At 31.4% G+C, this 14,161-nt stretch overlaps 1 protein-coding gene across 1 annotated transcript; it reads left to right on the top strand.

Annotated features, from left to right (window-relative positions):
- The first annotated feature begins 121 nt into the window (after nucleotides 1-121).
- LOC110030916 (60S ribosomal protein L23A) lies at nucleotides 122-13,600 on the top strand. The gene is made up of 4 exons (XM_020733908.1): nucleotides 122-222; nucleotides 4,097-4,152; nucleotides 12,282-12,645; nucleotides 13,492-13,600. The coding sequence occupies exons 2-4, from the start codon at nucleotides 4,134-4,136 to the stop codon at nucleotides 13,574-13,576; spliced, it is 468 nt and encodes a 155-aa protein (XP_020589567.1). The 5' UTR covers nucleotides 122-222; nucleotides 4,097-4,133; the 3' UTR covers nucleotides 13,577-13,600.
- Nucleotides 13,601-14,161: the final 561 nt, after the last annotated feature.

Below are 14,161 nucleotides of genomic sequence, written 5' to 3'. Positions count from 1 at the left end.
AAAAAAAATCTATACTTTTTTCTATGATATATGGGCTGGGTCTGATTTCTGGAATAAAATCTCTGAAAAACTAAAATGGGTTGGATTTGGCTATGCCCGGTTGAATGGTCACGATTAATTGTATAACCCTACAAATATTTTCCACGGAGCCCTAACTTGGTTTGCATCATTCTTCTTCTCGCCGGCCGCCGGGAAGTGAGGCCGCTTGGTCGAAAATAATCGGTAATGGTTACTCTCCGATCACTTCATCGCTCGAAATCTGACTCTTTATTCCATAATCTGAAGCTCTAGCCGCATTCTTTTCAGTTTTTGTTTTTGTTTTGTTTTTTTTCTTCCCCGTCTTGCATTTTATTTAAAGCTGTATATGATTCTGTCTTCCTGGGTTTTTGTTCTAAAAAGCCATGCAACCTCTTCTTTTTAATTTTCGTTGATGTCTGAGGATTCGTGTGTGAATGATTTTATTGCGACTGTATTGTTTGATATGCTCTGTTCCATCAGTTGTTAGAAATTCGTGATGAGTTTACTTGATTTGGTTGTAGCTTGCTTTTTTTTTCCTTTCATATTTCATGCTGGAGTTTATAGCTCACTAACATTTGTCTGTGGGGGATTTGGAGGACGTGAATTTTGAACTAGGATCTGGTAAGCTGTTAGTTTTTGGTGTTGGGTAACCGTGCGTTAAGATCAAAGGACAAGAGATTATATTAGAGGTTTGCTTAATCTACTATTTTGTTGGACTTTTTTAAATCTTTAGCCTCTATTGATGCTCGATGTTAATTTTGATGATAATGTACTGTTGAGTTATATGTTGAAATGAAGAAGTTTAGATATAGGAAATTTCTTTTATATTGGATTATTGAATATGAAGTTAGGAGTAAGCATATATATTTTCTTTTGATATTAGGAAACAACACTTGTTAATTCAATTGTAATTAATCAATGAAGAATGACATTTATTCAATAATATAAAATGCCTTCCTAAAATTGGATTTTGTATGCCAAGAATGCCAAGCTTATTGAGAAGAGATGCAAAGTGAGAATTGAGAGGCTTAATGATTAAATCGATAAGCTGTCAGGTGGATGGAACATCTATAGTGACAATAATACTTCAATGAATTCGTTCAACAATGTTATGATTATCAATATCTATGTTTTTGTACTCTCATAGTAAATTGGATTTGTAGCAATTTGAGTTTTTCCTTATTTTCATAAAATAGTTTGGCGGATTGTTGATGTTTTAACCTCAATTCATCCATTTGATAATTGAGACATGCAATTCTCATGTAATAGAAAGCTTATTTTTTGGTATTTTATTGTATTGAATATGATGTTGCTTGTTCATAAGTCAGGTTCCATAGAACAGAAAGGTTCCATTGTTTTGGTGAGAACTCCACACAAGTGGTGAATGCTTGAAGAAGAAATGAGTTTGCTAGTAGTCTTTGTAGTGTGGGAAGTGTGGTAGTTCCAGATCTTGATATTCGTTTGCTTGATTTGATCGAAACGACAAGTGGGAGGAGGATGTGAGGTGGTATTTGGTGTCAAAATTTGATTTGGTCTCATTTGAGGTGCATAATTGCGGCGGTAAATGATGATCGTTGTTTTTGTGGGGAGGCTTGTTTTTATGTTGTTGATTCTTATCAAGCTGGGAGATATAATATCAAACATTATTTTTTGTGTATTTATGTGCAATGGGAAAATTTGTCATTGGAATATAACAACTTGGGAAGAAAATAATCTACTTTTTGTGAAATCATAGGCTTGATAAACTGTTTAGCTAAGTGGGCGGCAAACAAATTTACAGTGGCTTCCTCTTTGATCAAATTTGTCTGTGTGTAGAAGATTGGTGGCATAGTAAGGAGGATTGGTGGCATAGTAAATTCACCCAAATGCTAGAAGCTGGTCATATGTAGGTGAATTGTTGTGGAAAGATGAGATGGTGATTTTTTATATAGAATAGATGTGGGCAAACAATTGATTAAATTGCAAGATGTTTGAACACTTTTCTGAAAATTTAAATGCCTGGTTTACTTGCAAATAAAGAGCCCTTCATGCATTTAAAAGATGAAATGATTATCTCTTAACATTAGGGCTATAAACGAGCCGAGCTTGAGCGAGCTCAGGCTTGGCTTGTGTTCGGCTCGTTCAAAATTGCTCGTGTTCGAAATCGGCTCGTGTTCAAAATTGACTCGTGAATAGTGTGTTCGTGCTCAACTCGATTTAAATATTCGTGTTCGTGTTCGACTCGAAATTGGATTGTTAAAATTATATTGAAAAAATTAGATGTAGTGTTGGATTCGAACATTGACCAATTATATGCAAAAGAAGACACATAACCACATCATCATATGAGCTGTTACGATTTAAACTTAGATATAAATATATATATAATATATTATTATATAAGTAATATATGCAATATATTATTATATAAATAATTATATATTTTTTTTTATTTCGAGCTAGAACGAGTTGAACACGAGCGAACAAAAAATTGTTCGTGTTCTGCTCATTTATATTTCAAGCTTTAAAAACTTGTTCGTGTTCGACTCATTTACTTAACGAATGAGTCGAACATGAGCTGTTCACGAACAACGAGCTTTTTTGATAGCCTAAGTGCTAACACACTGCATCGCGTGACTAAGCACTTATCACGATGTTTTTTTTTTTTGGCAAGGTGATTTTTAGTGGAAAGACTTTTAGTGAAGTTGCTGGTTTGAAGCATGTTGATATGATAATTGAATTGTGTTTTCACTTAAGAACCAAATGGTTATAATATCCATTGTATGTTACTCATTGGATTTATGCAAACATGTCTAGTGTAATCATAAAAAATTGTAAAGGCAAGCCCTATAATGAAATTTTATTTGATGTGGTCCTCAATTATAATATTGTATTGAATCTAAAGGTGATTGAAATGAAATTGAATTAGATGGAAACGGTAAATGAGTTTATTTGGCCAAAGGGCAAATTTTGCAAACATGCTTGAATTGAAATAAATTGCATATTATTATTTTTAATTTTTGAGAACTTGAAGAGGATTAGATGATAGGTACCCGAGCTCTTCATCATGTTTAATATGAAGTGTATTATGCAATGAAACTAACTCATTCAATGGGTGTTTGACTATCATCTGCAAGCTAATGGTTGCTGTTTGAGGAAAACTTTTTGGGTTTATCAACTCATTTTAGAAATCACATGATTTGTGGGTTTGTCATTAATGATCTAACAAATATTCAATTGCGGTTTAGTAGTAGAATGGAATTCAATGACATGATTGTAGTTTTACTTGCAAAAACACTTAGTTTATCATCATTGCTTTTAGGAATGATCATCATCTTTGCTTTTTGGGGCCATGGCCATTTGTTGGTTGTATTTTTCAATTGCGAGTGTTGGCTTATTATTTATTGGCAGAAATTTTTCTCATCTCTAATAGCTTTTCAACCTCCATCCCTCACATCATCTGCATTTGTTTGAAATAGATTTGATGGGTAATGGAGTTTAAGTTCTCGAAGGACAACCCTGTTGGTATTGACATTTTTCAATGTTATTGTAATCACTGTTCGAATTGAAATGATGAAGCGGTGCTTAAACTTTTCAACATCATGCGCTTGACTCACATTGATATTTAAATCTATAAGCACGAAATGATGGGTTTAGTGACCATCTTGTTTTTCTTGTTGATCTAGGAATATACTGTGTGTCAAATAGGGGTTGTGTCGACAAGATCTGCACTTGAACTACGACATAACTTTCATAAATGAGAAATTGCATAATTTTCTCTCTCTCTCTCTCTCTCTCTATGTAACAGTATTTGTAAAATCAATCACAATCAATCAAAGACTAATGACTTATTCTATCATGTAATTAAAAAATCTATTTTTTTTAGTAGCTGTAATCCTTCCTTTCCTGTGATACAGTAGGTTACTTTATTATAATTGTAGATGTTATTGTGTGAGGCAGAGCCAATCAGTTGAGATTTTGTGAAGGAAAATGAATGAGCATTTTACCTCTTAAATAAGTTATGTTTAGTGATTTGTAATGCGTTTTCTTGTTTAATTAAGAGTGCAGCTCATGTATTCTGTTTCTACTTTTAATGCAGGCAAGTAATTTACTCCTGGTTTACTGTGTTTTTCCGGATGGCACCCCCAGCTAAAGGTATGACGAACCCAATGTTTTAATGCTTTTATTGTTTTATATTGATATTTGTATTTTAAGAGATCATTAATCATTTATCTTAACCTCTTATTATGCATTTTAGATGGGGTAAAGTACTCCAATTCTCAATTAATTTGCTTATTGATTGGTCATCATCCTTTCAAACTTAATAATTAGTGCACATGCATGTAAGTGTATTGAACGGAATGAATGGAAAATTAAAGTTTGGGGTGGGGAATTTTAACTCGACTTTTTCAAACTGAAGCATAGAAAGAAGCTGCTCGGTGACACTAATTACAAGGGCCGTTTGATCTATTTCAATAAATTTATGCTTTATGTTGAGAGTAGGGCCTTAACTCTCAGGTTATTGAAATAAACCTGGTGAAACTGGAGCATACAATAACTTCCTCTTTGAGTTAGTGCTACCAATCACACATTTGCTCCTCCATATTACTTTCACTTATTTTACTAGAATCATTCTTTTGATTGTGACTAGAAACATAGCTCATCAAGGAATATTTGTTAATTTTTTTTAAGTATTGGACTTTGTTCAAGGAACATGTCTGCTAATATTACAATTTTTAATTCAGTTCACAGAACTCATGGGTACAAATCATTCGAATCTGTAGTTTTTGTGTTTAAAGTCATATATTAAATATGTGAACTCTGGAGTTTCGGTTGACAAGTGATTCATAAGTTTCACGCTTGCAAAACAAAGCCCCTTATTTCAGGTTGGTTTCTTAAGCTGCAAGTCAGTTTATTTTTTATTTTTTATTTTTTTTATTTTTTATTTAAAATCAATTCTTTGATAACAAGGGAGAAGAGGCATCAACTACTTATTTTCTTTGGGTTTTACTGGCGTATTTTTGCTTTTGACTCTGATGGACTTGAGCCCTAGGAAAGAATTGCAACAAATATCTCATTTTTTCTGGGTCAAAATTCCTTCTATTCCTCCTCTTATCCCTTCTATGAAAAGAAAGTGAGATGCTAGGCAAACATGCATTTAATTTTTTTCATTTTTCCGGGTAGTATGATCTGAAACCTATTTTGATTCGTGCCCACCCTTATTTCAATGGGTGATTTAATAGTATAGGAAGTCAGGTTTTTATAGAGCAGTAGTTTGTATATTTTGAACTTTGCATATCATTTTTTTTATTTAAAAGCTGATATCACCTACTAAAAGATTTAGCTTAACATAACTAGCTCTGTTGCGCCTTATGCATCATCCTACTTTGAATTGTGATCTATTTTGGATTTCTGAACTTTTGACGTGGCATTTAGATGCATGACTTGAGTAGCTGACATGCTACATATGAAATAAAAGCTTTTGTTCTTATTTTCATTTATTAAGAATGAATATTTGTATTCTATTTTTAATTGATTTTTTTATATAGAAGGGAGTTAATTTTGTTTAATTTATTGCTTTGTATTCATTATATTGCTGAACCATATCTTAAGTTGTTTTCTAATTACAGACATTTTCATTTTACTTGTGTTAAATTTTAATTGTTTTTATTAAACTATCAAGTTAGATGAACTAATTATCGCCCCCTTCCAAAAAACAGTTTTTTAGTGTGTGTAACAAGATTTTAAATAACATCGATAATTCATTTGCTTTTAACATGGAGTTGTTTTATTTTCAGGGTTCTCTATAGTAAAGAGGTTGAATATAAAACAAATACACCTTCCCTAAGCATTTTAAAAGCATGGTGTTACAAACAAATCTCTTATCTTTCTCAGGAAACTATGACAAACATGGTTTAATTGAGAAATCAATTGTTTAAGATTTTAAAATTTGTTTTTTATTTCAAATTTCATTGCATGGTCTTTTGTGTAAGATTTAATTCCAAAAATAATTCTAAATAACTTGGATGTGGTGATTAGAGATAATTTTAGAAATTTATTCACATTGACGGCATGCTAGACACTGCCTAGCAAGTTTAAATCTAAGAAGAATTGTTATGTGATTGATTTGTGCTCTTTTTTTTTTATTTTTTATCACGAGATTTTATTGAAAAGCCATTCTGATGCAAAGATAGCAGACTTAAATTGTTTAATGTATAGTTTTAAAGGTTTTTTTTCCCATGCCTGAGGTAAATCATTTTGTGAACGCTGCTTTATATACAACGATTGCTGGAAACTATGTTTTAAATTTAATATATGTAGATCAAGACACTTAAAAAACACAAATAAAATTAATTTTATAAGTAAACTTCAAGATCTTAAGATTTGTGATGTTCACGAGGAAGTAAATTCTATCTGGATAAAGTAAGAAGCACTATTAAACAAGAGACAAAAGATGTACTTGAAGAATTAAAAGAAAAAGTTTTAGTTGGTGGAATAATAATGTGCAAGAAAACATAAAATATAAGTTTTATTAGAAAAATTGGTTTAAATATAAAATTTTTAAAAAATGAGAAAAGCATAAGGTCACCTTTAGGGAATCTAAGAGAACAATTTGTGATATTAGGAATTATGTTTTAGTGATTTTTATAATATATTAGATATTAATGAGAATGAAACATATATATATAAACTAGCCAAATAAAGAGAAAAAAATAAATATTTATTTCAAATAAAGTGTAAAGTTAAAATTAAAAAAATATTCTTTTAGATGAAGATATTCAACATAGTTGGGTGAGATATTTTGATAAAATTTTCAATGAAGTTTCTGAAAGTGTGATCGACTTTAGTGATCTTAGTATCATTAATAATAATAAATTTTTTTATTTTCACTATCGAATTAGTAAGATGAAATATGAGTATGCTTAAAAAAAAAATCAAGGGTGGAAAATTAGCGAGACATGATTGTATCCCAATAGAAGTGTGGAAATATATCATAATTGCATTATAAAACTTAAAACACACATAAAAAAAAATTCAATAATTTTAAATATAAAAATATTTAATAATTGAATGACTAATCTTTATATTTGTTGGTAAAAAAAATGTAATCTTTTTTTGAAATCTTGTATTATATATTTCCCAAGGTTTTTAAAATCGGACCGGACATTGAACCGGTAGGAGAGATTCAAGGTTTAAAGCTTGAGCCAGATGACCTAATAAGTCATAAATGTATTTGAAAATGACAATACATAAGATTTACATCCCACTTAATTCATATTTATTTAAACAACAAACGCTTAAAATTTAATTTTAACATTTGTCATTTTATCTATGCATGAAAACATATTTTTCATTTTTTAAAAATTAAAATAATGATATGTTTTATGTGATATGGATGATTTTGGAGGTATAAATGTAAAAAAATAGTTTAGGTGTTAGATATGTAAATAAATAAAATTGTTTTATGTAAATTGAATTTCTTTATAATAATAATGTTTTTGATATGATATGAGTGATTTGGGTGGCATACATGTAAAAAAATTGAGTTTATGTGTTAGATATTTAAATTACATAAAATTGGGTGGTATGTAAATGCCCGTGAGTCGAATGTTTCCTTGAACCGGAGGCGATTCGTTGGTTCAGGGGTTTAATTGCCAGTTCAATTTGGCTCTGGGTGATTATATTCGGGAGAGGTTTTTTTGCCAATTGGAACTGGACCTATGGCAGGTTCACCGTCGAACCGGCTGGTCCGGTCCACTTTTCTAAACCTTGGTATTTCATTCCTTCAAGATTTGATAATCTAAAAGTTAAATGTAGGTGAGAGAAAATTAAGATTAATTAAAAATCTAACAAAACTTGAAAGCTACAATCATAAACGTCTCAACATTTCTCTTATAAATATCAAATGTCACTATCTATGAAAGAGGATAAAGCAAAACATGAAAGAAGATAAAGCAAAACATTACATTCCTCTAAAACACAACTTCATTTTAATCACATAATTTTATATATATAAATTAGTCACATCCTTTCGTATAATCAATCAAAAAAGCTAAATTAAATATTAGCTTTATGCCAAAAATAACAATGATCATCCGAAAAATACATTATGGTTTTAAATTTAAATATAAAATAACTTTCATATTCCTTTCTTCCATCAAACATGAAAAAAAGGCAATGCAATCTTTAAAAAAATAAAAATAAAATAAAGTAAAATCGGTTATTAAAAATCGCAGCCGGTTCAGCGGTCAAACTGTTCAACCTTGGTTTTCATCGGTCCAACTACAGTTATTCAAAATCTGGTTATCGCTAGCGTCCGGACCAGCTGTCCTACCGGTTCACAGTTTGACCAGTTGGATTGGCTTGTTCGATCCAGTTTTAACAATCTTAGTAATGTGTCATACATTAAAATTATTGGAGGGAGTAATTGAACAGAGGTTAACACAATACAAATATTTTTCATAGTCAGTTTGAATTTATGCCGGACAAGCCTACATTGGAAACTATACATTTATTGAGAGGTTTGAATCATTTGATGGGAAAGTACATACAAAGTAAGGAGGATCTACATATGTTTTTTTTGATTTTGAGAAAACTCACGATAAGGTTCCAAGAGAAGTTATTTGGAGAGTTGCATTGATATGACTTATAATCAAGTCATTAAAGATATTTATACTATATTTGTTACTTGTGTGCGAACAAAAGGAGGATTGGTGAAATATTTTCTATTTCAATTGGATTACATCAGAGATCGACTTTAAGCCCATATCATTCTACTTTAGTTATGAATGCTTTTTTTGAACATTTACATGAGAATGTACCTTGGTGCATGTTTTTTGCTGATTATATCCTTCTTGTGGATAAGACTAGAGAAAGAATTCAGGAAAACTTGAATTATGGAGGTCTACTTTAATGTCTAAATGCCTTCGCTGGAGTAGATCTAAAACTGAATACATGGAATGTTATTTTAGTAGTTGATCTAATGGCAGAGTTGTAAGAATAGGTGATCAAATGATTAAAAGGAGTGAACATTTTAGATATCTCTGATATATTGTTCAAAGTGATGTTGAGATAGATTTGGATGTTTTATTAGTAGAATTCAAGTTGGATGGTTGAAGTGGAGGAATGCATCGTGCCTATTATGTGATGGAGAAGTACCACTTGAGCTTGAAAGGAAAATTTTTTAAGATAGTGGTGAGACTTGCAATGCTTTATGGTGCAAAATGTCGTCCTATAAAAGAATAGTATAAAGCTAAATTAAGTGTTGTTCAGATGAGATTGCTTAGTTGGGTAAGTAGCTTTATACTTGGAGATAAAATGTGAAATGATTATATTCTTGAAAGGGTTAGTGCAGCTTTAACGGGAGATAAGATTAGAAAGATTCACATTAAGCATCAATCATTTGATGATTTAGTTAGAAGAGTAGATGTTTTGGATTCGACTTATTTTAAGAAAGGTAGTGGTAGACCCAAAATAGACCTAAAAAGATGTATAAAAATGATCTTAATTTATTAGAATTAAATGAAAATATAACACTCAATATGACACAATGGAGAAAACTGTTTCATGCAGTTGACCCCTTAGTGGGATAAAAGCTTGTTGGTATTTGGTGATTATTTCATATATACTTAAATTATTGGATACAAATCAATCTTTTATGGCACATTATAATGTTCTTAGGATCAAGGTTTTGAAAACCAAACTAAGCATTGAACCGACAAAGGAAGATGTTCAAGCTTACAAGGTTGTGCAGGGAGTTCAACTGGATAACATAATAAATCAAATTTATTCAAAAATAACATAAATTATGTAATATTAACATAATTGATGCCTTAAAATTTTGTTACAAAGAATAATGTAACACAATAAAATCATCTCTTCAATCAAAATTGCCAAATTTGATCATACTACTTTTAATAGTGGTTTATTTTGGAGGTGATATTAAAGATTTGAGTGTTATGTTTCGAAATATAAAAGTTTAGGTGTTGTATTTTAAAATTAAAAGATTGGATGCCGTGACAGAAAATTGGAGACGGAATGGCGCAAGCGGTAGAAATTGAACCGGAAACCAGTCTCCGATTATTCGCTTTGATGGTTGAACTGGTGGTTTGATCGTTCTTTGAATAATTCAATCCGGGATATGGGTTTAAGTCGATCTGAAACCAGCCCTAGATCTTGTTCGGAGTCGAACCGGCAGTCCGGTCTGGTTTTTAAAAGCTTGCTTAAGATTAATAGAACAAAAATGGCTAAATGATTTATAATATTTCATAATGTATTTAATTGAAATTAAACAATAATCAAGCTACACTGATCATGAGAAATTAAAGGATTTTGATTTCATTTTGTTGGAAGGTGGGGAGTTATATTAGCATAGAAGTAAATGTAATCTGGAGTTGTGATTTGGGTTTTAAATGGAGGTGTTTAGAAAGTATTATACGATGAGAGAACATAATAAGAAAGTTGAAATTTATAATCATGTCTCCGAGATCTCTGTTCAATTTGATTGATACTACCTCCTTGATAGATCGGTTGATTGTTATAGAAGTGAGATTGTTTGGACTGCTGCATTAAGAAGTTGTGCTGGAGTGATAATCGGAGTAATACTTACTGAAGTTGGTTTGGGAAAAAGGTCTATTATGTTTTTTATGCATGTGAAATGAAGAATAGAATGCCTACACATTAGGCAGGCGTATAAAACCTTTTGAGATTTGGAACTGAAAATGTTAGTTCAACAATATCTCGTCAGTGATTTATGTGGCTGATCCTTTGCTTCTGGGATTAGGCCAATGATGGTAACGATGATGATGAGGATGATGATAGTCTGATAAAACCAATATTTTGCGTTGATAACACATTTTCTATGGTGTATAGTTTTTTTTTTTTGAAAAAGTGAAATCGATATTTGGTTCAGTGGGCACCAAATATCGATATTTTGTCCAGTGGGCATCAAATATCGATTTCTCTCATATGGGTTGAAAATCCGGTGTGCTTGATTCTGATTCGAAGAGCTCGCACCACGGGATTCGAACCCTCGACCCGAGAGACTTATGCCAGAGGCCACACCATATGGTTGAGCTAGTCATCTACTCGTGAGTTGCAAGACAAGATAATTAAAGAAAATTAATTATTAGACATATTTGAAGTTAACTTCTGCGTTTACTGATGAATGATGGATTTAATTGTTGTTGGATTCTCTGCAACGGAATTCTTAATCCATTTATTTTAAGTTACTCATAAGATTAAATAAATTCACTTGCGTACGTGTTTGTTAATTATTTGGAACTGTGTCAGGTGAGAGTAGAAAAGTAAAATGAGATTAAAGAACACAATTTATCAGACATTAGTCAATTACATTTAGGCAATATTTTATATTTATCACGATGTATTTATGTATGTAATGTGACAATATTTTTATGTTATGTTTTTTATCATGCAAATTTGGTTATAGATTGGTTTCTAAATGTTGCCCAAGTACAATCAGGTAGATAGCTCATCCGGTTTTGCTGACCAGCCAGACTGGTTGTTTTAGCAATTTTAAAGTTGCTAGATTTAGCAATTTCATCTTTACAGAGTTGCTCTAAAAGTGAAAAAAAAATGAAATTAAATAAAATCTAAAAAACTTCAATAATTTAAGTAAAAAAAATATCAATAAATGTGTAAAACAAGTTTATCAATATTTTCAATATCAAAAGTAGAACAGGAACTTTTCTTCTTTTATGGGTTGCGCCAGCAGAAGATGATCCAGTAATAGTGTTCATTATCAATGTCATGAAAAGGCTGATGCAGCTAAATGATGCACGCCAAAATTTTATTGAGCTGTTTTCCTTAATCCATATTATATATATATATATATATAAACCTTAATCCCACTACGTGGGGTCGGCTACATGAATCCTTTTTCTCCATTGCGTCCTATTTAGTGTCATATTTTCTTTTAGTTCTGTTAAATTAAGACCATTTTTTATACAATAAGCACGAGTTTTCGTAGGTCTACCTCTGTCTTTCTTAACACAAGTCAAATCTAAAACATCTACTCTTCTAAACGGATCATCATATGGCCGACGTTTAATGTGAAATATATATATATATATATATATATATATATATATGTCTGTTTTTTTTTTGCGGCCATGAAAAGCCTTAAACTTTGAAAATAATGTCAAAAAAAATGCACCTCCAATCCAAACAACCGTCGGCCACATATAGGCTCTCCTGACTTGCATGTTTTTTTGTTATCTCCCTATATATTTGGTTGCTTATTTCATGTGTTTATTTATAATCAGCTACGTCCAAAAAGCCTGATGCAAAGGCACAAGCCGTAAAGGTTGCCAAGGCAGTAAAGGCAGGCTCATCCTCAATCAAGAAAAAGGCCAAAAAGATCCGAACTTCAGTTACATTTCACCGTCCAAAGACATTGAGGAAGCCGGGAGAGCCAAAATACCCTAGAATCAGTGCTTCTCCCCGAAACAAGCTTGATCATTATCAAATCCTCAAGTATCCGCTAACGACGGAATCCGCCATGAAGAAGATCGAAGAGAACAACACTCTCGTCTTCATTGTCGACATCCGAGCTGACAAGAAGAAGATCAAGGCTGCTGTCAAGAAGATGTATGACATTCAGACGAAGAAAGTTAACACTCTTATTAGGTAAGTGGTCTTACTATTTAATATTTGTTGCAATTAGTGCTATAAATGTATCGAGTTGAGCTTGAGCCACCCTCAGGTTGAACTTGAGTTTGAGCTTAATTCTACGATTTCAAGCTATTTGAGGAGCTGGGTCGTTTATTATGAAAGAGAAAATAAATATTAAACTCTCGGGTTGAACTTGAGCTTGGTTAATTAATTGATTTTGAGCTTAATTCTTTGAGTTTAAGCCATCTCAAGAGCCGGCTCGTTTATTATGAAAGAGAAAAAAACATTAATTCAAGTTAGTGTTATAATAATGGAAGATTTACATGCATACAATTTAATTCTTTTGTATTTAAACCTCTAACACCTAAACTTTAATTTTTACATACATGTCACTCTACCTATTTATGAAGAGATGTATTTCGCTTTTATTTTTGAAATGATGTGCAAGGTTTAAGTGATATAAATATAAAAGTTAGACAATAGGAATTGATGTAAATGCTCATATAATAAAATGTTAAATAGAATACAAAATTATGATATAATTAATAAGAAATCACTTGGTATATATGTAAAATGCTATTTTTTTTAAAGTATTTTAATAATTTAAAGATAAAGTTTTAAATTTTAATGTATTTTGAGAATATTTGATATTAATTATTTTTTAAACAAGCTTGCTCATGAGCTAACCAATCGAGTCGGGCTTGACTTGAGTTTAATTCATGAGCCACCTATCGAGCCGAGCTTAAGCTAGCTCATGAGTCAACATTGCTCGGTGGTTACACCCCTAGTTGCAATAAGGAGCAGTTTTTTTCATACTTCAGTATCTTTTAATTTTAATTTATTTTTTCTAATATTCAACAGGCCTGATGGCACAAAGAAGGCTTATGTGAGGCTGACTCCTGATTATGATGCCCTTGATGTTGCAAACAAAATTGGTATAATCTGAGTTATGCAACCTGGAGAGCTAGTCTTATTTTGTTGACTAAGTAGATACTGTTAGTTTCATTTATAAGGTGCAGAGATTTGAGATATTTTCATGTTTCTTAGTTTTCAGTTTGTATTAAGCTTCTTCTGCTTACTGTTGAGCAAGTTGGATTTTTTTTTGGAGATTTCATTACTACATTACTATGTACTGTTTGAAATGTCTTCTTCATTAGTGCTTTTCAAGCATCTTTTATTTTCTGATGTGATTCTTGTTTTGTCTACCACATTCCTTCATAACTTTTTTGTTAGTGAGGTTTTAGAGAATTGAAGTTTGTTAACAATGCTTATCTTTGATTCATGATCATCATCATCATCATTATCAAGATTAATTTGTTACCATCATCGGTCTTTATCCTATCTTTCTTTCTATTGCAATTGTTCTTTACTATTTATTTATGTTAGATGTTGCATATAGCTTTAATTATGGATGACATTTAGAGCTTGTTTGAGCGAGCTTTGTTGTTCAGCGAAGTTCCTTTAGAAGTCATATTTTTGGATGGATATTGTCATCTGCAACCTAAAATGACGAAAAATTGTCTAATGAAAG

The sequence above is a fragment of the Phalaenopsis equestris genome, unplaced genomic scaffold (assembly GCF_001263595.1).
Source record: "Phalaenopsis equestris unplaced genomic scaffold, ASM126359v1 Scaffold000002, whole genome shotgun sequence".
Taxonomy (NCBI): Eukaryota; Viridiplantae; Streptophyta; class Magnoliopsida; order Asparagales; family Orchidaceae; genus Phalaenopsis; species Phalaenopsis equestris.
This window is presented reverse-complemented; position numbering and strand designations above follow the sequence as displayed.